The 24165-nt window shown below is 36.2% G+C and overlaps 3 protein-coding genes across 3 annotated transcripts; 1 reads left to right on the forward strand and 2 right to left on the reverse strand.

The window, feature by feature from the left end:
- Positions 1 to 1364: 1364 nt before the first annotated feature.
- Positions 1365 to 4265, reverse strand: LOC106150362 (beta-1,4-galactosyltransferase galt-1). The gene is made up of 2 exons (XM_013523104.2): positions 3418 to 4265; positions 1365 to 2612 (listed from the first exon to the last, which is right to left on the reverse strand). Exons 1-2 carry the CDS (start codon positions 4044 to 4046, stop codon positions 1610 to 1612), a joined length of 1632 nt encoding a protein of 543 aa, XP_013378558.2. The 5' UTR covers positions 4047 to 4265; the 3' UTR covers positions 1365 to 1609.
- A 3532-nt stretch (positions 4266 to 7797) lies between these two features.
- On the forward strand, positions 7798 to 16771 carry LOC106150364 (alternative oxidase, mitochondrial). The gene is made up of 10 exons (XM_013523108.2): positions 7798 to 8441; positions 9279 to 9367; positions 13591 to 13671; positions 13926 to 13989; positions 14253 to 14341; positions 14884 to 15002; positions 15399 to 15491; positions 15802 to 15914; positions 16226 to 16303; positions 16576 to 16771. The coding sequence occupies exons 1-10, from the start codon at positions 8316 to 8318 to the stop codon at positions 16759 to 16761; spliced, it is 1038 nt and encodes a 345-aa protein (XP_013378562.2). The 5' UTR covers positions 7798 to 8315; the 3' UTR covers positions 16762 to 16771.
- Positions 16772 to 18454: 1683 nt separating this feature from the next.
- Positions 18455 to 23942, reverse strand: LOC106182115 (sorting nexin-4-like). Its single transcript, XM_013566765.2, has 12 exons — positions 23755 to 23942; positions 23385 to 23491; positions 22912 to 23050; positions 22467 to 22544; positions 22198 to 22269; positions 21755 to 21802; positions 21477 to 21605; positions 21109 to 21236; positions 20491 to 20671; positions 20080 to 20234; positions 19663 to 19777; positions 18455 to 19417 (listed from the first exon to the last, which is right to left on the reverse strand). Exons 1-12 carry the CDS (start codon positions 23845 to 23847, stop codon positions 19370 to 19372), a joined length of 1293 nt encoding a protein of 430 aa, XP_013422219.1. The 5' UTR covers positions 23848 to 23942; the 3' UTR covers positions 18455 to 19369.
- Positions 23943 to 24165: the final 223 nt, after the last annotated feature.

A 24165-nucleotide genomic window follows, 5' to 3' on the forward strand; every position in this document is an offset into this window, starting at 1 on the left:
CTTAGGCAGTTAAAATATTTACACATGTCGAAGGTACCTGCATGATTTTGAATCACATATATATTATAGAAGCAAAAATGTTTTTCTAGAAGATACTAACGTATTACTGGGTGTACTCAAGACATACTATGATGCGATGCTTCACCAATGATACGGAACCTGCTTGGAACCAACTTACAACCGCTTCCGTACTTGAACATAATGCATTTTTCGTGCGAGGTATTATTATAAGGAAGATGCATAGGAAAGTCAAAAACAAATAAACCTACAAACGTTTAGCCTATTATTATGATAAGAGAATTGTTGAGTAAAGATTGCATGTCTAATTAGTTGGTATGGCTTTAGCATTTAGAAAACAAACGTGTTCGTCTCTGACCTGGCTAACCAACAACAACACCATCTTCTTGAAAGGCGTTAAAGGGATAATAACTCTTCGTATGAGATCTATATTTCACAATAAAAACCTTGTGAATAACTCATAGAAATATAATATATTCTGTTTTACCACAAAAACAGCAGTTATAACTATTATTCTGATATCTGAACTCGTCTTTAGACCATGTGACCTCCATTGATGTTTATACTCTGTTAAAATCTCTTAAGAGATTTTAACAAAAAACCAAACTTTTTAGAAAAAAACCAGGGACTATCTTTGAATGTAAAAATGGATTCATTAACTATTGGTAAGTATGGGAAAATTGATGTTTACTCCAGGAAAATTCATTTTTTAGCCAAAACAAAGAGTTATTATTGCTTTAAGGTAAGTTACATGTACAAGTACTTCACTAACTAATTTTATGTTTATATGTTGATGTTTAAAATTACTGGGGTAGATCGATACACTGTATGACTGGGTCAAATACAACATATCAAATGTGCTAGAAGGTCGTAAGATTTCAAAAAGATAGAATTTTTTTTTAATTTTTGTTTTTCGCTATCATTATTGTTGGATTGCCAATGTCGCAGCTTCTTCATTCCAAACATGCTGCAAATTATCTAAATAACTCAATTGTGTTCTTTATCATGCCCTAAATCCCTTTTTCTTATGCATGCCTCTTTTTCACAAGCTAAGACTGAAATAATTAGGAAATGGCGGTGCAACAGTTGAGGGAAATCACCGAATTGAGTTTACAGTATGCGGTCTACATGTAAGCAATGAGTTGATTGATTGCAGTCTCCTGATATCGATTGATTGAATAGCAAGAAGCAGACCCAGCTGAGGACGGTTGGAAAAGCGCAAGTTGAACTATCAGCCCGGCGATTTTTAATTTAGAATGTTGACTTTTAAAAACGAATTTAAAATTAAGATTGTAAATACGTTTGTGTAAAACGATGGGCAATTATACCCCTGTATGCTTCGTAAATAATCTTATGTATTTATTTATTCAGTTATACACGAGATAAAATGATTCCCGCATTTACAAATGCCACGCAAGGCCAATCCTTGGTGCGTGTCTGTTCGAAGTAATAGGATTACATTTTCCACTTTTTTTACAAATTAAATCAAAAGTAATATATTCTTGTCTGGTCTGGTGCACCGCCAACAAAGCCAAACACGGTCTTGGTTTTTGGTGAAAACAGCAAACGAGAATGCCATGATTCACAACCGTTATCTTCTACGCTTAATGGTACCAGTAAATGGCGCCCGAGTTTCTTTAAAAACATGATCAATTCTTGACAATATCTCATCCTTAAACTTCCACAAATACATATCTGGGTCTTCAACAGGCACCATCATTTGCCTGTAGAATAGAGTATGCACCGCCGGACCTACACCGGCTCGATAATGGTGCATGTATCCGTCCTCCGGTTGCAAAACGTAAGTTTTAAAACCCGGCAGTAACAGCGCGTTGTGAATTGTACCTCCCAAGGTCGCATGAGCCATGGAAAACTGCTTTGGTCGACGCCCCGGTCCCCAAAATTTCTTCTCGGGGGTGATAGCTAAAAGAGTTGAGGGTCGATACTTGTGGATTCTGGGATCGGTGAAGTTGGCTGGGTCCGTTTTCCATTGCAAGTGATAGAATCTGTTTACAAACTTGTAACTGCCTATGGTGTAATTTTTGGGTAATTTTTTGAAAAGTTCTTGCCACGTTTTTGCTGAGTGTGGAACTAAGAATTCATCGTAGTCGACCATTGCAATGTGAGAATAGTTTTGCATTAGGCGGTAGAGGCAGTCGTTTGTCGCTGCTTGTTGGCCCAAGTCTCGGGCCCAGTACAGGTATTCCTTTAACCCAGACGTTAGGTTGACCACTCGGAGAACTTCAATGGGCGGTACCCATTGTACCATCGTCAATACCCCATCGTTAATATACTTCTTAAATACTGGCCCCAGTGTAGTAGCGTTACTCGAGTAGTTGTAGGCAATAAAATAATCAGCCCCAAACATTTTCGTAACCTCCATGAATTCAACCACCCGACCAGTCCCGTCATATTTGCCATACAAGGGCTTTATACACACTCCAAATGTTGGTTCTTTCTTCGGTTTTATTCTGGAGTCGATTATCTTCAAAGCTCCACGAGGTTGGTTGCATCGACCATCCACTACTGATATGGCGTAAGGCATCCTTGTTTCTTTGGTGTCCAAGAGGCAGTTCAGCAAAAGAGGCTTCCACCTAAAATGTTTAACAAAATAATTTCAAGTAAAATGTGTCGATGTTCTTGTTTCTTTGGAGTCCAAGAACAGTTGGGGGGGGGGGGGGGGGGGGGGAAGGGCTTGTCTTCTCAAACTGTTAGTTGTACATTACAAAAAGCTGATTATTAAATAGAATTTACGCACAAATGTGATTACTTTTGCAAGGTTGTAAAATTGAATAAGAATCAATATTATTTATGTCTCCTCCATCCCAGATGACCGCAAGCATTTACTGCCCTATTCATACCAAGAAAACAGGCAACACAGAATTCTGGCTGTTCGTAATGTGTCCAAACAAAGCTTATTTTCAGTTTGTAGAGTGTACTTGCTGGCTGTTTTATTTAGTGGACCTGGTTATTGTTTTAAATAATTAACTTTAAGGATGATAAACCATACATTGTTGAGTTTGTTGCTTGAGCGACAAACGTGATGGAGATCAAATCAGGTGAACGTCACTCGCGACAGTGAAAAGTGAAAAGTGAGAACTCGAAAACAGGTTTATAGACATCAATTTTCTCGATATTTTTGTTAAGATCATCCTTGGTTTTGAATAGGTTATACTGAGTCATAAAGAGAAAACATTTTGTTTTATATTTCTCAGTCTAACACGCATTGCATTCTTTCTACTTAAAATTCAAATTAATTTGTAACGGCAAATATGATGCCGTGTCTAACATTTGTTCTGCAAACGTGGCAGTACATGTACAACTCAAGTATTTAGTGTAATTATGATTGTTCTGATTGTTTTATTTGGACAGCTAGATATTGGGTGACACTGTACTTACTTTTGATCCTGATAGCCAGTTTCATCAATATCCATACGGTAAGCGCGATTATACACAGTTTTCATGTCGCTAGCTTGAAACCAAACTTGACAAAATTTGGGATAATTTATATAGTCAGACGATCCAATGTAAATGGCATTTACTCTCACAATTGGATAGTGCCTAAGAACAGTTCTGTTATCTAGAAAAGCCGAGAAAACTAAGAAGTCTCTGACTCCCGTGTTCCACCATGTGAAGTTTTCCTTTATATCTGGTGCCACCTTCGGAAGATCAGGACAATCCGATGATATATGATCACCTTTTGTCGTAGATCCCGATAATTCGGCTTTAACGCCTTTTGGTGGCGAGAACGAGATATATGTTGGCGGGTCATATGGTGTCGTTTTAGGCAATTCATCATCACTTCTTGAGGAGTGGTTATCATGGTTATCACCTCTAGGTGACATCTTTCCCACTTCCAAAGTCGTTTGTGCTTCGATGGTTTGACTTGCAGTGTCTAGGTACCGCGACCGAAGGTGTGGTGATTTTCTAGGCCAAAGCAATCCACTGTTCAGATATGATAAAACGGCAAGAGAACAGAGACCCAGGAGAAGTACTGCGTGGAAAAGCTGCCTGCTGCTTGGAGCCATATTGAAAACCTCGACTTGATTAATTATTGATTACCTGCATTGAAAGATGTCGGTAGTGTTCTGGAGTGGTGTCTAATAGTTGTTTAGTTTTTAATTGAATTTTTGATTTGCTTTTCAATATTATATACCACGACTTTTGGGTAGAGTTCAAAGCACCAATCACTCTACACTATAAAGAGAGTTAGATAAAGAGTATAAGAGTGTAAGATTTTCAGTAGATATATTTATGACACAACAACAACAAGGCAGTACCCACTCCTTAAAGGACAATGTTCATGTAAAAATCCATTTCTCGAATTTTGAAGATACAGCACTCAATCTATACACTAGAGGTATGTTTTAATCGATCCCCGCCATTTAAAAATTATAAAAACAATCTATTAGTAGAAAAAAGCGTTTTAGTAAACCTCACCTCAATATGCAAAAATGAAGCAACAGATCTGGGTCACGTGGTACTGTGACGACAATCACGATAAAGGTCTATGAGACTCAACTGAGCTGCATGGTGCATACAGACGGAGAAGTTAAGGAAAGTTGTGTTGAACGGAGTTGAGGAATTTTCGTTATGCCTCGGTGTGTTGCCGTGGGATTCACCAAAATTGCAGCTCTCGTTGACAATCTTTCTTTGTCTGTGACGGTCTTCCGTGACTTACTTACTAACTTCGGTGACAATAGTTGCGATGCTCTAGATCATGGTCACCTCAGGTGGTTTAGATCATATCAAGAGCTGGTAGTCTTTCAGATTAACTGTCATCAGTTGGCAAACTTACTGATTGCTGATGCATTTTAAATGCATTGTAGTTGACCAAAAGCTCGTTTACAACAAACCTGTTAATTATGCACCGCTGCAATTCCCAAGCCAGGTAATAACAGGTATGAAACTCGTCTTGGTGGGCTTTCATATTTTTCAATATATCTCATTTATTTCATGGGGTTATTTTATTGGTATTTGTAAATGACGTTAAATATCAATACTTAAACAATTAAGTTCAAACACGGTCGCGAACATTAATAAAAGAAATTGCTCTCAGGGTATCTTGAAGCTTCCGTGGAAGAAAACGTGTTGAGTAAAAACAGGAAAAAGAACGTTATATTAAAGAAAAAATGGGAACTGCTATAATAAAATGGTTCATTATCCTAATTCGTTTATGCTTTGAGGATTTGTTTCTGAAGATTATTTCATCTGAAATATTAAATTATTTAAAAGATTGATAAATTTTTAACTTGAAACGCAAATTCTGCGTCAGTACGCAATTTTTTTTTTTTTGCAAATTTGTAAGCTTATAACACCGTGCTATAAAGATCTACTCAAGAAAAAAATTTGCTTGGGTAAAATTGAGTACGGAATGAACTGGAGACACTTGGCTTGTCATTAAGTTTACACGAAAATATGTCAGGTAACTTTATACTGTATTTGAAAGAGTAAAGATTGAAAGATAATTTTAGACAAACTTTGACGGGGGAAATACCTACAAAGAGTAATGGGCTATTTCGCCAACATCTTGTTGAAAATTTTACACTGCAATTCTATTCAAATAAGCTAAGGAACTAATTGCCAAATTAATACTCTCATCACATAACAGGGGGGTAACCAGACCTGCAAAAATTGTACGCACATATTTAAAAAGATTACAAGCACATACAGCAAAATGTAGACTTACGCAAAACATGAAGGACAGCGTAATCACAGCAAATGTACCTCATATAGTAGCTTAATTTCCATTAATAATAAAATCATCATTTAAGTCAAAAATATTCTTGCGATTTAATAACTATTTTAATTTACCCAGAACGGTATATTTATTTTAAAGGCGGTTAACTGAAATATAGTTTTATGATTTGTTTGTGAAAATTGCCCATGTCACCCTGTTAGTTTGGAGGTCTAAGCTGGATCAAGTCCGTGTTAAAATTCCTATGAAGTTGTGCAGGAAAAATTCTTCCTTTCTTTCTCTAGCTCCTCGATAAACCTGGTGTTCAGATTTTATCTAGTACCCCCAGGTCTACGGGAGCTGCGCTTTGTAACTAACGCACAGGTAGATTTTTACCTGAGATAACTGGAGTAAAGCTTAGATAGAGAGTGCGTTCGATACAAGCAAGACAAATTGAATGCCATTTAACCCTCTAATTAAGAGGTAAAGGAAGTTCCAGGTAGATGGATGATTAAGATAGGACTTGTAAAGGTAACGGGCATTGTTTACCTCAGTTTAATAAAAGTATGCAAGACGGAGTGTCAGCGGTTTAATAAAATAAATTGAATTTCACAAATAACATGGACCTCATATGCAATAATCAACATTTCCCTTAACTCATTCAAATGCAGTGTTTTATACAACTTGGGATAACCATAATGAAATGCTTGTTAAAGAAATGACTAGACGGGAAATGGTTTTACACAGCTTCTTGAGGATTTAGACCCCTCGGGTAAGAGATTTGAATGAGTATAAACTTTTATCAGAAGCCAGAGAAGTCATCTTACAGGTAGACAATGCAGCTCAGTTTGACAGCTAAGCACGCTCTGTTCTCCAGTGGCTCGATTGTCGTCATTGGACCACGTGACCACGTAGCTCATTAACTCCCAGGCCGAGCAAATAGGACGTTTTTTAAAGCCAAATATTTACAAAATGAGCTTTTAATTTGTGTATTTGGATAAAGATATCGTTAGTTGGGCATGTTTTCTGAAGAATATGTTCCGTTCAGTCCATTCTGACGGCATGAAGCAAACCCTTTAAATAAGCCACTCCTGAAATCCAGTCGTGCTAATAAAGTAAATTCCTAACAACAACTCAGGAGAAAAATGCTTGGAAAAGTGCACATACATAAGCCAGAGACATATCTGTGCTGTGAATATCTAATGAAAAATAAATCTGTGTTTCTGGGAGTTGGGTAGTTTTCAGACCTAAAATTGTTTAAAGGCAGTGTATCTGTACTGTGACATGTTCAAATGACAATGCAAAGGCTGATGAAAAAAAAACGCAATAAATAATAAGAGATACTGTATTGATTGAAACCCTGTTCTCAACATACACGTCAACGGCAATGATATATTTTTTAAATACTAAAAATGAAAGCATTCTCGTAACTTCTGCGTGACGCAAGCGCAGACGTCATTTCCGTTCCGCATTACAGAGTCCTCCGTTGCCTAGCAACATGGCGGATTATTGAGGTGTGTTTGATATGCAGCCTGATGATTGGCTGGCGATCAGGTCCCATGCGCATTGTAAGTACATTATCCTAACCGCAGAGGTATTTTATGGATATTACCCACACGCTTTGGAATGCAGAGCCATATATCACTATATCGTAAGGTGGTTCACCACCTGCACATTTTATGTATGAATGGCATAACGTTTGCATTAAGAAATATAGAATACCAATAACATTTAAATATCCAGTTATTTTTTTCAAGAATACTCATTGCAAATGCTCTAGTATTTATTCTTCACTGATTATTAAGACGGTATAAACAAAGTAATCGTTAGCACATGTGTTAAAAGAACACTGTCATAAATTCGCGTCTCTTAATTACATGAACTGTATATTTCTTTTTATTCGTTTTAGATGTGTGACGTGATGACATTTGTAAGCAGCCTTGAGTCGTTTGTGTGGCGCTCAGTTTTAAAGAATTCATTATTATTATTATTATTATTATTATTATTATTATTATTATTATTATTATTATTATTATTGTTTTAGCATAGCCAAAAAATATTATAACATTTTGTCCAAAACAAAACTGGCATAATTAAATTTGTATGATTAGATATTCAATTAACTGACTTTGCCGAATTGAATTCGGCAGCCATCGTAAGCTGTTCCACATCAATGATTATGTGTCGTTAAATGTTTAAACGTAATTTAGACTTTACAATTGATTTTTTGTGGAACATGCCAGACATGTCGTACAAAGTAACTATAACTGTTTTCGCGAGGTCAAAGGCCTTTTTTGCTACAGTTTAGATTTATGTTGCAGTTAACGCCTCATTCCAAATGGACATTAAGAGTGCAAAGGTACTTAGCAAGGCCTGAGCACGTTCTTGGCACAAACTTGACGTGGTTTTACTGGTGCGCATGCGCTACCGATCAAGGTATCATCGCGGCATCCAAACGTGTTGCTCATCGCGTAGGTTATGTCCCCGAGGAGTGCGTTTCCCCGGGCCTAGCGTATATAAAAGCCTTGCGTCAGATGGTCAGGTCAAGCGTCAGCCAGATCAGTCTAAGTGAATTGAGAGAGTGGATTTTTATTTCGGCTTTCGTCTCTTACGGAATAAAATGGCTGCAAGGGGATTTCGACAGTTGGCGGGCAGTTGTCGCACAGGGTGCCTACACTGCAGGCTGGGACTTGTGATGGAAATGCAGAGAATAACACCCGTCGTCTCTACCATACATGCCAGACAGGTAGGTTTGTTCTTTGTGTTTTTTTAAGGCAAATTTGCTCTATATGGAGCATTTTATTTTCTAGAAATTCAATCACCAAGTGCCCTTTTACTATTTTCGGATATTTTCAAACAATGACCATCTATAAGCCCGCGTTTTTTGAAAAACAAAAACCTGAGAAAGCGAGGAAACATTAATCAGAATGTTTTGCTTGCGCCTAAATAATTTAAACCAGCAATATAGACGTAGACATTTATTGTAATTTGTAACGCATTTCTTCAACTTGTTGCGTGAAAAACGTGAATATTTTAGCTATATCCGAAGGCGATTTAAAGATATTTTGTCATTTTCTTACTGGATTTTCGAAAAAAAAACTACAAATCTATATAACAATGATTATTGTATTTTAATGAACATCTAAGGATAAATTATTATTAAAACTTTTAGTAATAATGTGCAAAGGTAACACATTTGGACAGATCTTTTGAATACGCAGCCCCGTATGAATGGGCTTAGTTACATGTGCCATCAGAACTCAGAAATACAAATTCAGCAGATGGCTTGAAAAAGCACTAAAACTTGTCTAAAAGTTATGTTACTGAGCAGCTTCTATGTTGCAGAAAATTATATTTGGACTTTTTTTCTCTTTACTTATTATACCATTACTCTTAAGCTAAAATGATCTTTGTAAACTCGTATCGTATTTGTGAATTGTACAGAACGTATTTTATGGATTTTAGACTTTAAATAGATTTATTTTAATTATAATTATTACATTAATTTAAACATAAATAGGCCTATATTATTAATTATTTTGTAACGAATTCTTGTCTTAACGGGAACATTGGTCACTTTCAGATCTGTTATACCCAACCCCGCCCTGCCGTTAGCGCAATTATTGCTGAAGCCAAAGAACGGTCAAAGAGAGAAGACTACGAACATTTTCGGTGAGGAGATATAAAGATAGCATTAATTAATTAATTAATTAATTTATTTATTTATTTATTTATTTATTTATTTATTTATTTATTAATGATAATTAATCCTGGTCAGGCAGAGAACGATATTGTAAGTTTGATAGCACTCAGCGTCTCACACGGCAGCGGGGCTGTATCCTCCCCAGGGAGGCGAGATTGTACACAGCGTGTTTTGACCAGTTGTATACTTGTTATATGTATGTACATATTTGTAAAGTCTAACGAACATATTCATATGGAGTTTAGACTTAAAATAAATGTATTATTATTATGTATTATAAGCATTAATGAAACCGCATCAATCATTCTTCACCCGATCACATGTAGTGGAATCAGAATTCGAAATGGACAAATACTGAAATGCTTGCTCGCATTTTTTTAGGATTAAAGAGTGACATTGGGTCTCTCTTGAACATATATAGGATCACGTTGTGGAATCCTGCACCAATTCCACATTGTATAATCATAATAGTCAACATGTTATTATCTACTTTGCGTTTGTCCTGCATACATAAATATTATTTTCTGTAGAGGACCATAGGTAGGCCTATGCCTGAAACAGATGCATATCACCTGTTAATATTGCACAACAATTAGTATGTTAATAAGTAGCAGTCACTTGTACGCCTAGATTCCCTGTAGATAGTGTGTATAAAATGTGAATGTTTTAAGGCTGGGTCACACTGCGCTTGCAACCTTTTGGCAACCTCTTTGCAACCACAAAATCTGGTGGTCGCTTGCGATCACTTTGCGACCTAATCTGCATATTTTGATCGGCAAGCAGTTGCTAACCGGTTGCAACAAGGTTACAGAATGGTATCTGCAACCTCGTACAGACAATCTTCAAGTCAGAGGTTATCAGTCGCACACCGTTAGGCGAGCGAGAAACAACCTGTCAGCAACCACTTGGAGACTGAAAACCGGTTGCAGGACTGTAGCGATCGCTTGCCAACTGGTAGCAGCAAGGTTGCACAGACTATATATATTTTATAAGTTGTGACGATAGCTACCTTCTCGTAAATTTCCCTCTCGGATGACAACAGAGGGAATATCTTAAATATTATTATACAATGATTGGATTCGTTCCGTAGCAGCTTCAAATGATTTAATATTTTGAATATTAAAGTATGATTCTGCTATGAGATTCTGTTATAACGTCACAGTCGATTTCTGTACTACCAGTATTGTCAAACTTACAATAATAAATAAGAAATATATTTGTACTATATATTGGCATTTTGTACTATATATTGGCATTCAAACCAGTGGTGTAATAAAACACATATTTGGATGTTTTTCAGCCTAATTAATGTAATAATAGGCATGCATAGTTACTTTTTTCAATACTTGGGCTCTTCGAGGTCGCAAGGCCTGTGCAGTTACGGTCACACTGAACAAAAAACCTCCTTGCGACTTGCAACTGTCACCGGTTGCAGAAAGGTGGGCGACAAGTTGCAACAACTCGCAACGTGGTCTCCAAATGAACGCTGGGTTACTATCCGGTCGCGCCGGTTTTCGGTGCAGCACCGAAAACCTCCTGGCGACCGAAAAGCCTATTTGTGGTATCCAACCGGTTGCTAAAAGGTCGCCGACTGCTTAGCAACTGATTTGCGACCGATTGTGTGGTTTTCCCTTTGTCTTTGTAGCCCCAAGCGTTGCACTTACAATACAACATCATTAAATAGTGAAGGATCCTGCGCGTCATCAATTTGTTTCCGTCCTTGTGGTACGAATTCTAAGTACTGGGAGGAAGTTAAAATTTGTATTTATTTGACCTTCTTTATATTGGTGACACTGTTTCATTGTTATAAAAATGCCTGAAAATTAAATTTATTGTAAAAAGTATGAATCAAACTTTGCTATTTACTTTTTTTCTCTGCGCCCGCCTATTTGCTTATACCCCCTTTACACTGGACGGCGTCCTTTCTGCGACCATGAAATTTGGCATCGCTGTGGTCTTAATAAGGAGGCACGAGCATTAATTTTTTATCAGAATGAATGCTCAATGATCAGCCAGTTGTCGGCACGTAAAATATTAAAAAATTTTAACTCTCAAATGGGGCCGGACTGCTGGACGCAGAAAGGACGCCGTCCAGTGTAAAGGGGCCCTTAGTTTTTCTTCCATTGTGACTTGGCAAATTATGACTTGGCAAATTAAAAAAGTAAGATATTTCCGGCTGCTTTAGTCATTAAAAAATGTTTCCAGTAAATTTGACAACAATAGTTGTCAGAAATTAGCCATGATATAGGAATGGATAAAAAGATAACAGTTTATCGTTTACATTGTGATCATCATTATTGATTGTTTTGGCACTTTTGTATTCCACTGATAACTGTATTTAAAAATTATTATCAATAAACATTAAAGAAAATTATCCATTTATTTCGACTCATTAAATGTTATACTCGGAAGCCAATTGATGCTACAAACTAAATGTTACACTAAGTAACAAAATATTTAATTATAATACTAATTGTTTTGACGCTTTTGTACTCCACTGATAACTGCATAGAAAAATAATTATCACTTCACGTTAAACAAACTAAATTGCCTTTTACTTTTATTTTTCAAACTTTCAATTTATTTCGACTCAGTAAATTTTATACTTGGAAGCCAATTGATGCTACAAACAAAACGTTGCACTTAATAAAATAATATTTAATTATAAAACTATTCTTATCTTAGACTTTATCAATTACACTGTTTTTATGAGACTGCATTTAGTAACATGATAAATCATCAATAAAAACTCCATGTGTGCCCTGGTGTCAAATGCTGAGAAGTGGACGCGGGAGCAGAAAGAGCAGAAGTGGGTGTTGGGATAGAGAGAATGGTTAAAGCCGAAGTGTTCAATGGAGAAGGAAAAGATGTGTTTACTTGAGGGTGTTGAGGAGTAAACAAAAATGTAGGCCTGTAACTGAGTTTCGCCTTTTGGTTGCGTGCTTTTAGAATTAAGTCCATGCTCTGTTGTTGAAATATCGCCCACTGTTGCTCAGATAGATTGTCAACTTCCGTAGCTAAATAGGGACTCATACATTTATTTATTTTATTGAAAAAAAAAATACTTATGAAAACCTTGTAAATAAATTAAAAAAGATGACAACAAATACAATCTACGTTTTAATTGAGAAATAACGATTTTTGTCAAGATATTTAGAAGGCCTTAATGGCATTATATAAATGAAAAAGATATTTATATATTTATTGGCCACCATCCTACGCTTATTTTATCACGGTTGCTTGCAACCTTCTCGCGACATGTTTTCGAGTGCATGCGAGCTGTAAGAAACCTGTTAGAGACCAAGCGACTAAAGACCGTTAATCGACCATGAAGTTTCAACTGCAACCTGCTGGCGACCTGCTGCCCACCGCTTGCAACCGGTTAGTAACCTGTTTGCAACTAAGCGACTAAAGACCGTCAATCGACCGTGCAGTTACAGGTGGTATGCGACTGGTTTTAGTCTGGTTACAGCGACCTACTGGCAACCAAGAGGATACCTATAGGCAACCTCTCAGTTACCAATCGTTTTTACTATCAGTCGCACTGGTTGTCGGTGCAAAAAAAATGGCCTTCGTGTGTCAACGATCGCAGGCGACCTGTTTGCAACCTAATGCGACCACTTTAAAACCTATGGCAACCTTCTTGCGACTAAGGTTGCAAAGAGGTTGCCAAAAGGTTGCAAGCGCAGTGTGACCCAGCCTTTACATAATAAAGACACTTTACGCGACACATTTCATGAACTTAGGGGCACCATGTATTTCTGAGAAAATGCGATGTCACGTGATGTGCTTTCGTTCAAGGACTTTCAGAAGAACTCCCATCACGTTTTCGTGGAGTAATTTATGGATGATGATATTTATTGATTTTGAGGTCATTTGGAGAATAAGCACCCGTCACGTCTGTGTGACGTTATTTATGGATGGATTTTTGCCATTTATCGATTTGGCTTAAAAAGGCTGGAAAGTTTATTGGGAAAATTAATGGCCGTATATTATAAAGCTACATTTGTTACCTTTTTCAGTTCTTTTTTATTCAAATTAATTACTCAGTCCATCTATGCTTCTGTTTGTTCTCCGATTGTCTGACCGTATTCATGTCCTTCCATGCTGTATATTTAATTATCTTATTATATGTTCATTCAATTTTATATTTTATTGTTATTTATTTGTGATTTACATGTAATAATTCTAGGATGAAAGAGTACCGTGAAGCTGACGAGAAAGCAGGCAAACACACGTCCGGAGACGACTACCTTCTACCGCACCCTGTCTGGTGAGCATTAACTGAGATTGGTAAGACTTTTAATAATGTGTAACGATCTCGACACGGCGAGTATTTTCCAAATATTTTTTTTAATCTCACCTAACTAAACCTCCATTAAATGTGACACAGAGTTAAATGTTGCATCTTCAAGTACACCTCTAAATTCATTTCTTGAATAAATCCTCCCTTTCGTTTTATCGTTCACCTAAAACTATAATATTTTCAAGAAAAAAAATGACTGATTCAACGGGGTATTGTTGCAGGACCGAAAAAGAGCTGAAGTCTGTAGAAATTTCTCATCATATACCGGAGTGCATCACAGATTATGTAAGTGCAATTGTAGTGTTTTCACAGTTACCTGCGTTTGATTTTAGGACCCTTATAATCATCATAATTGTGTTTCTAGTATTATCTCTTTAAAATTTGTCGAAATAAAGATCGACAGTTCAAGTTATTTCTCAGTTCGTCAGCACTCACCGGCTATTATACTACAGTATATGCCTTAATTTCGGAAACAATATTCATTATAAGCCGATAAATCTATATAACGTTTTTTGTTCCCATCATCTATTGCTCTTTTTTTTATTTAGATCGCATATTACACCATTCAAGGTATCAGAGGAGCATTTGATTTTGTCACAGGGTTCAACCGATCACGAACTGAACACAAATGGGTCAAGTTAGTATACTTTTATATTTCTAGGGTTACATATGTTGGTTTGCGAGGTATGGCCAGCGATATTACCCTATTTTGTTCCAAAAACAAAACAAAAAAGACAATAAATATATTTGCTTTTTTTATTTTATTCCCCCTTTTTAGAAGGGGGGGGGGGGACTAAAAACGGTTAAATTGGTAACGAGGATTACAGGTAAAGATGGTCTGATAATCACAAGATTTACATAATTATGGAATATTAACAAGATCCTTATTTTGAGCATATGTTTTATATTTTGATAACCCTTCCCATTTAATAAATTTTTCGTACACATAAAATTTGGTAATATAAAAAATGTACTGGAGTGACACAAAATTTTTGGTAAAATCTATAAAAGGAAAGGATATTCCTGAAGGGGAAATTCTCTTACATAGCGGGTGTCATCATAACTCATAGTCCTTTTATATGCCTTAATTTTAAAAAAAAATTAATAATAAGCCGATAAATCTAGATATAGTGTTTTGTTCCTTTGACCCTATTGTAAGTTGCACTTTCATCTTTATAGCCGTATTATGTTCCTGGAAACCGTAGCTGGAGTTCCGGGAATGGTGGCAGCCATGGTCAGACATCTGAGATCTCTTAGAAAAATGCTTCCAGACCACGGTTGGATACACACATTAATAGGTAACACGTGTTTTTTGTTTTAATTATTAGAATAATGTGGCGTAAAACAAATTATTAATGCATTTCAAGTCCTGAACTTGTACAATGTATTTCTCAACATCTTATTCAGTATTTTAAATTTGTAATTTATTTGTATCTAATTTAGCATATTTGCAATCGAAATCAGGTCTGATTTGATAAAAACACACTTTCAGGGTACCATAGAGCGCATATGGCCGACCGAATGCTTCTTGCGTAATCCCCGTGAGGAATCTATTCAGTGTCTAACGGGAATTAAGCGACAAGCTTTTAAATGGGTCGTCATATTTGATCTGCGGATCTGTTAGTCCATTGTTCTGTATGCGCTCCTACATACATTAATCTATATCAATATAACATTTACTTCTCATATTGTAGAGGAAGCAGAAAACGAGAGAATGCACCTCATGACAGCCATACAACTAAGGCAGCCAGGACTGCCCTTCAGACTGGGTGTCATTGGAGCACAAGGTAGGAAACTGAAACCAACCTTACATCACCATGAAGAGAATACCATGAAGATATTGCCATGAACAGAATACCATGAACATGTTGCCATGAACAGAATACAATGAAGTTATTACCATGAACACATTTCCCTGACTACATTACCATGAACATCTAACTAGTTACACGTTACCATGAAGATATTACCATGAACACCAACGACATTCAGTTTGGGCATTATTATTTTTTTAATGATCTTTTTAGCATATCTTTGTGAGTTTGGTGTAAGAATTAACTTTAAATTGTATCGAAAAATCATCGCTTTGTCTTGCAGGCGGGTTCCTGGTATTCTTTGCAGTAAGTTACTTGATCAGTCCTCGGTATTGCCACCGCCTGGTCGGATACCTCGAGGAGGAGGCGGTGAAAACCTATACAAAGTGCTTGAGGGTAAGCAGGGCGTTATGAAGGGGAAGCCGAGGTCATCGCTTATAAATACCGATATTTGATTGCTTACTTTTTCTTCTTTGGAGTTTCTTTCTTTGTAGATGACGTAATAGTATTTCGGGAAAAAAATGTTTTGAGATTTCAACTGCCAGAGAAGTAGCTGGTCGTATTGGAACATGATATTTCCTTCTTGATATTTTAAAAATATTTCGTTGGTTTGTATCAAGAGAGAGAGAGAGAGAGAGAGAGAGAGAGAGAGAGAGAGAGAGAGAGAAGAAAGAGAGAGAGAAGTAATGAAGATGATTTTCTTTCAGGACATAGACGCAGGTTGTTTAACAGAATGGAACATAAAACCTGCTCCACCCATAGCCATCAAGTACTGGAATATGAGTGTAAGTCTTGATTTTGATTTATAGTCAGCCTGAATTATAATGTCATATAGGCCTAATTTGCATGTCCAGCAGACAGCCAAAATAGCCAATAGCGCCGGTGGAATAATGTTTATATTATAATTAATTTCCTCCGGCAGTTTTGTTTCCTTTAAAAGGCTATCACAACTGCCTTTTTTAACTTAAATCATTACGCACTGACAATTATTATTATTATTATTATTATTATTATTATTATTATTATTATTATTGTTATTATTATTATTATATTTCAGCCCAATGCCGTAATGCGTGATGTCGTTCTCAACCTTCGAGCAGACGAGACCACCCACCGAGAAGTGAATCACTCCTTTGCGAACAATATGAGGAACCCGCACGTACATAATCAATTTAAACCAGGAGACAAGGCCATCAATGCAGATCAGTGTAGACACACGGGTCCTTGTAAATGTAAAGTTTAGTTGGAAAATAGGCCTACAAAAAACAAAACCAGTGATGGCAGATGAGGGGGTCACACCTAAGAAATAAGGCGGGCCCGCCATAAAAACCAGGGCCAGTTAAAGCGGAAGAGGGGTCACACCAAAGAAATAATAAAGGCCCGCCGTGACAGATCCGATTTGCAAATATCCAAGATAAAGCTACCCAAGTTTGAAGAAGATCACTCAGAAAATATCGTTAAAGAAAAAAGAAAATATCGTTCTATGGACAATGAGTGATCTAGCCTATGTAAAAGATCTGTGGAAGAAACCGTTCCAAATCTGAACCTAAGACTATTACAACGTAAAAAGGACGACAAACATCAGCTTCAGTAGGTTCAATAAGACAGTTAGTCTTGTTATAATGCTCTTAAAAAATCTACCTCATAAACCCTGCGCTGTCAGCGACTGGACACTTAAACTTGCATTCTAAGAACTCAGAAAACGATAAGATCTGTAAGAAGCAGCATATAGGCTTTTATTTGATAGTGATATTGGTGAAAGCTGCACTAGGGCTTTAGACGTGGTCTAATTAACAATTAGATGTATCCGGGTCACATTTATGTATTAATTTATTGATGTTCGAACGATATTGTTTATCCAAGAAAATATAGCCTACATTTTTCCTTTTTTTATTGATGTATTCCTATTTACGTTAAACATGTTTATGCGACAATAAAATGTAATAAATATCAAGTTATGCAGTTTCAATTTATAATTTCCCGGGCAATGAAAACTTAAAGAAACTTTTTTATGAGAGTATCACGAATATATTTCCATTAATTAGTTAGCAGGAACATACGGAACAGGCTGCAAATATAAAATCTTGGAAGATCTTGTTTTAAAAGATATTTAAAACGCAATTAAAAATTACAAATATGCGCATGCCACCCGTCTAAAAAAGGGTGGAGCCGGAGGGGAGGAGGGGGTGGAGGCACGTGGTAACTCTTTACGGTAAAAGTTTCCAAGTACGGGGTCGTGAGGTGCGTTGGGCAACTTTTTTTGAAAAAGAAAATTATTTGTTGAGATCTATATGATATGTCAGCCTTTTTTTCTTGTTTCTCAGTCAGTCGGAAGTCGCTTTTATTATCATAAAAGTTCTCCTTCAATCAGCGTGTAGATGAGTACCACAGGTGATACACAAAACCCACTTGTAAAGCAGGCATGGTTTAACGTTATAGAGGGTCCCCCATGATAGAGAGTCCGCTTTCATTCATTTGTACAGGGAAGCTTCACCCTATATTTTGACCCACTTAGGTCAGGCTAACCCTAACTATAATTAACTAAATGGAGAGAGGACTTTCTGTTACACAGACCCTGTTTCGTTACACCGGTCCGCCAGCCACCCAGCAATAATCCCTAAGCCTACGTCCTTGAACGATCTCTAGCTAGCAGGGCCGTAGCCTCCGGGGGGGCAGGGGGGGCAGCTGCCCCCCCTGGGATTTAGAATTTTCCACACTGGTAGGGGGACACCCCCTCCCCCTTCGGGGGCTTTGCCCCCTCGTGTCCGCTTACTGCCCCCCCCCCTGGCATTTTGCTCAGGCTACGGCCCTGGCTAGGCTGTTCTTTTAAGCTTAAAAATAAGCTATCCATGCATGACGTCAAAGGTATCGAAGAACAAGTGTTCTTTTCTAAAAGAAATCAAACAAAGGTGAGCACAAAACTTAACACGCAGTGATTAAAACACCGATGCTTTATTTACACTAAGACATCTCTACATGATTGCACGTTCCAAAACTGGCAACTTTGTTCTCATTACGGTAACGACTCGATGCTTTCCATGGGAAAAATTGTGAATATTTCAGATGCATTTCATCAAGTCAAATTCTTCAAATAGGTACATTAAGTGGTAGCAACAATTCTGAAAAGCAGGTTGCCCTTCTGTGCTATTCTATACCATAAAAGCACCACGAAAACTATACAGAAATAAAATATCTATGATTTCAAAATTATGTAACTGAAAGATTGGTAATTTTGCCCGTTGAAAAAAATCGAGTCATTATCGTTAGCGACCCCCTTTTAAACAATAAATATACGTCCTTCCCTTTTCTTTACACTTTTTTAAAACATTTCTTAACTACACATACATTTATTATTCAAGATTGAATAATACCATACATATTCTCCATATATGAACAAATCCAATTTACTGCACTCTCTTCTTCTGAGCATCTTTCTCTAATCAAATCAAAATACGATTATTGTATTATAAAGTGATGTACAAATACAGAAAAAAGTATCTTTTTGCATGGCATTAAGAACTGGCAAATGTCACCTTTTTACAGTTAACCTTGTGTCAAGGGAATGTGTAAATAGTATCTCCATAATCATATCTGTCCACTCATTCAAGTGCATCACACCATTCAGGTGGTAGAAACAATTCACATCTGTATGTCATGACTCCACAAAAAATAAATAAATAAATAAATAAATAAATAAATAAATAAATAAAAGACACAATGAGTCTATTCCACACAACTGCCTTGCATCCCAACAATAAACTAATATATAAGCTATGGGAATGGTCTTTGGATATTTCACTGGTCCAATCTCATCATCAAACATAGCTTAATAAATGACAGTGGTTGGTGATTCACATCTTCTCAAAACACTCTCTTGTTTTCTGCCATACTTCTATGCCCTAAAATATAAAATGACATCTTATCAATATGTTCACTTTATAAAAATACAAACACAGGGCTTTTATCATTACTCAAGATGAAACCTGAGAGAGAGAGAGAGAGAGAGAGAGAGAGAGAGAGAGAGAGAGAGAGAGAGAGAGAGAGAGAGAGAGAGAGAGAGAGAGAGAGAGAGAGAGAGAGATGGTAGGAAGCATTGTTAATTTTTCTTTTTTTTTAACAATTTTGACAGTAATTTAAAATTTACCTTTTTACATCTCTCAATCTGAAATAAGGCATAATTGGTGAAACTCTCCTTCAAGTCCTTGACCTTCTGTCTCTGGAACCGCTCCAAATCCTGCAGTGCATCTTTAACAAATTCTCTGCAAATAAAACAATCATGGGTATTAGACCTTAATATAGCCAAATATTTTTAAAAATATCCAGGAAATGTTGTAAGTCTTACATATTTTGATTTCTAATCATTTCTTTTTTTGTTAACATATTTAGGTAACTTAATAAACATTGATCTCTTGTTGAGCATTTTTGAACCTGAGAATACCCCCTCCCCCCCCAAAAAAAAAAAAAAAAAAAAAAAAAAAGAATGATGATAAATCTTATCTAGGGTATGCTTAACAAATTCTACTATCAGTAAAAGGAATGATGGAAGAGCTGGTTGCCATACCTTGCCTCCTCTGTCTGTGTCTTGACCTGTGCCTCTGCTTCTTTGATCTGTTCATCAAGAACTTTCAGCTTTTCTTCTCTCTGCTCTGCTGTGTCTCCTCCAAACAGCTTGCTCTTCAGTCCAGTCAAGGACAAACCTGATGTCTTACCTTCTGCCTGGTAAACGTAAAATAATATGCACTCATAAGTTCCATATGGACGAGTCCATACTTTGCTGAAGTTTGTCAGATATTAAACTGTTGACTTATTATTCAACATAAGTTATTGAAAAGCAAAGTGTTAGCCTGCTATCTATCTTACACCAAAACTTCAATCCCGTTATATAATCATAAAACAGATACATTAAATTGTTATGATTTTTTTCACCTTCGTGCTCATCAAATCTCATAAATCCCAACAAAATAACACCTACCAGCTGGTCCCTCTGGTTCCTTTTATAAGTTAAGTTTTCCTCGGCTTTTTCCATGTTGAGTTGAGCAAGCTCTTGTCTCCTGCAGACATTCCTTACAGCATCACAGAAAGCATAATACTCCTTCAGTTGATCTGCAAACTGTTCTTCATCCTCTAACAGAGCATCTATGGATGAAGCGTACCTGAGATGCAAGGCAAAATTCTTTTAAAAGGTTTGCAGGGATGAGACTGCCAATTAGTGAAAAAGTTGAAAAAAAAAAAAAAAAAAAACGAGGCCGTCTAGGTTAATGACATTTTTAGCTCCCAAAAAGTTGGAAATCTGCTGGTTGTCCCTTGTTTCTGTTGCATGAAGCAAATGAAAGATCTTACACTCCGTGGAAAGTATACACACTTGGTATCCGTCTACAGGCCTGGGCAAAGAGAGGCCCTGGGCACAGAGCATCTTATTTAAGGCTGCCAGAGAGACTGGTGTCATGCAGTATTGCAAGTTCTGTAATGTGACAATGCAACAGTCTCTCAATCCAGTAACAAATGCTATTTTTGCTTTCAAAAACACTGGACTGGACATGAGAGAAAAAGGACACAGAAAAAAATTTAGAATGTTCTTAATAACACTTACACGTCAACAAAATGTCCAGCACTTTGTAAACCATCTGCCATCTCTTTCTCCAGAGCACTCCACTCACTGAAGACACGGCCGTAGTTGGCATTAACTTTGTGATATGCATACAGCCTGTCACATAATTTCTAAATGAAACAAAAAACCAAAACATAAACCTATACTGACAGAAAGTGGTTACATATTATAATCTGATTTTCAAAATGTGTAGTCTGGCACTTTCTAAAATGAAAAGCATTAAGTTTTTTGAATACAGTTGTGTGGATGTATGCACATGATACAGATATGAAGCATGTCTTTCCTATTTCAGACAGTAAAAGAATTGTAAATGAACAATCTGTGAGAGAGAGAGAGAGAGAGAAACTTACAGCTCTAATTTTCAGTACATTTCCAATGTGAGACTGCAACTCATTGCTGTAACTCTTCATTTCTTCAAACCTGGAGTCTGGCTTCTTAATTCTATAGGAAGCACTCAATGTTCGCAGTTTTGAATCACCCTAAATTACAAATATGATTATAATAATGCTAAATAATAATCCATTTATATGTATTACTAATTGGAAAGCACATTTTTCATTTTAAAGATAAAGTCAACAAGTAGCTTACCCTAAACTCTCAGCAATTTGATTAAAACATAAAAGCATACCTTTGCTTGGTATCCAGTTTCAATTAGTTTTTCTCTCCACCCCTCTTCCTAGAACAATCAACACATAATGATATAAGAGGGGAACTTTTCTCGTAAGGCATATGATCAATAGGGAACTCCGAAGTCAGTTACATTCATACATACAACTGAATTTATGGTATCTCAATAAGCTAGAATTGTTTGGCTAACTGAAGAAAGAATGAAAATTATCTACTCTACACTTCTGATTTTTTTCCAAGAGTACAATGAATAACAATTTAACTGTAGGCTGGAAGTGAAGATAGGCACAAATGAACTGGAATCACATTGATTATAAGAACTATTTCTTTACAACACATTATCCCCAAAAACTGTACTTGTAAATTTGTATATCAATAATAATTACTTTTAGGGAAGAATTTGGATAAGGTTATATTATTATGACTTTGTAAAATGTGACAGACCTGTTTGAGAAAATCCCTGAATAATTCATCTTGAGACATTAATGGGTGAGATGCTACTCTTAAAACAAAATTCTGAAAGAAAAACATGAAACACTTAATAATAATAAATGAGCAGTATAAATCTGTTCTTTTTCTTCTCAGAAATACTGAAGTTGCACTGCCTTCCTTTATATGAAGATTCCCTCTTTATCAAATCTTCATAAACAGTTTTTGAAATCATTAACTTTACATATACATATGAGAATGATCACTGTAAGTGCATGACTTACCTCTAAGCCAACTCTTCTCCTCTCAATAAATTCTGGATCAAATTTATCTGTAGTTGACTTCTGCCAAGTGAATGTGGCCTGGAAAAAAAGAAGACATTTTAATCTGATTATTACTTCTTTCTTTTCAATCAATTTCAAGCAATCTTTATGAAAATACCCAACTCAGTTCAAGTGCATATGTCTAAATGCATATATGCTTGTGTGTTTGCACATGCAAACATACATTTGCACCACATACTCATCAAATATTCAAGAGGAACAATAATGAGAAGCATATATAACTCCGAGGCTGAAAACTTATGTTAGCAACTGACCAACAGTACGGTCCCAACCTTTCACTAGGTAAATGACCTGGATGGACTGGTCAAGAATAATAACCATAATGACTCATGTTGAACACTAAAAAAAGTGTCCCTTTCTATATAATTGAATAAGCAAAGTTTACCTTCTTTTCTGGTAGAGGAGGCACAACCACAAAAGGGTACATGACTTCTAAGTAGTTTCTCAGCATTTCAAACTCACTGTATCTTCTCCATATAGAAGTAGGTGGATCACCATAACCTTCTACTGTTTCATCAGTTATTCTAGAAAATAAGACATGGAGACCAAACATAAACAATAAAACACTCAGACCAATATAAGATTGCAAGGATTTTTGTGAATATGCTTATAAAACAAACATAATCTTATTATAAAAAATTGAAAATACAAATAATGCTCCTCAAATCTCCACCTTGGAAGTGTTTTTTAAGTACTGTTAAAATTAAAACACTGATAAAATCATACATTCTAAACTAATTAAAAAGACCATACTTTTACTGTAGAATTGAAATAATAAATAAATAAATAAATAAATAAATAAATAAATAAATAAACGGTAATAACAGTAGCCATTTGAAATAACATCAAATTCCTCACTTTGTCTCTATCAGATAGACCATGTATGTCTCCTGCATCTTCATGGAGATCCCAACACGCCTCTCGGGTTCTGACAATGTGATCTCCATCCATTTTAGTAAGTTTTTCTATAAAAATTAAAGGAGAATTGCCATATGCCTATAACCCTAACAACTTTCTGTCATTAATTACACACATTTCATAAGGCTCCTTTTCACTGTCATTTTTTCAAAAAAAGCTGAATATATTGGGATTCAAAATAATTGCGAAGTCTGACTTTGAATATGTGTTTGTTTGACCCTGGTGAATCCATAGACTGGTATCCACTCCCTACGAATCATAATTAGATTTACTTGTACTAATTGAATACAATGTCACAATGTTCTTTTACCTTAGGTTCACTCTTTGGTAATGCTTCTCCCTCCTCTTTGCTATCCACCATTATGTCTTGTGAATAGACTTCGTTCTCCCCTTCGTCGGCCATCTTTGACTTTTAGTACCCACTGACATTTTTTGATGTCGTAATACCTATTATTGTCGTAATATTAGTAAGAAGCTGCTCTTATTGTGATGATAATTAGCGTGATGGTAACTGATAAGAATAAGAATAAACTGATAAGAATAAAAGAAATACTAAGAATGATAAAAATACGAAGTTCCATTTAAAGTACGTAAAAGGAGAAAAATTAATGGGGGCGTGGCAAAGCCTCTTGAGAATACACAGAAGCAAGATATGCCATAGAAAAAACTTGCAACTTACAGTTGTCTTGGTCTGTTAATTATTTTCTATTAGCCTTTCTTT

Source organism: Lingula anatina, chromosome 7, assembly GCF_051362555.1.
Source record: "Lingula anatina isolate TDL-2025a chromosome 7, LinAna3.0, whole genome shotgun sequence".
In the NCBI taxonomy this organism is placed as follows: Eukaryota; Metazoa; Brachiopoda; class Lingulata; order Lingulida; family Lingulidae; genus Lingula; species Lingula anatina.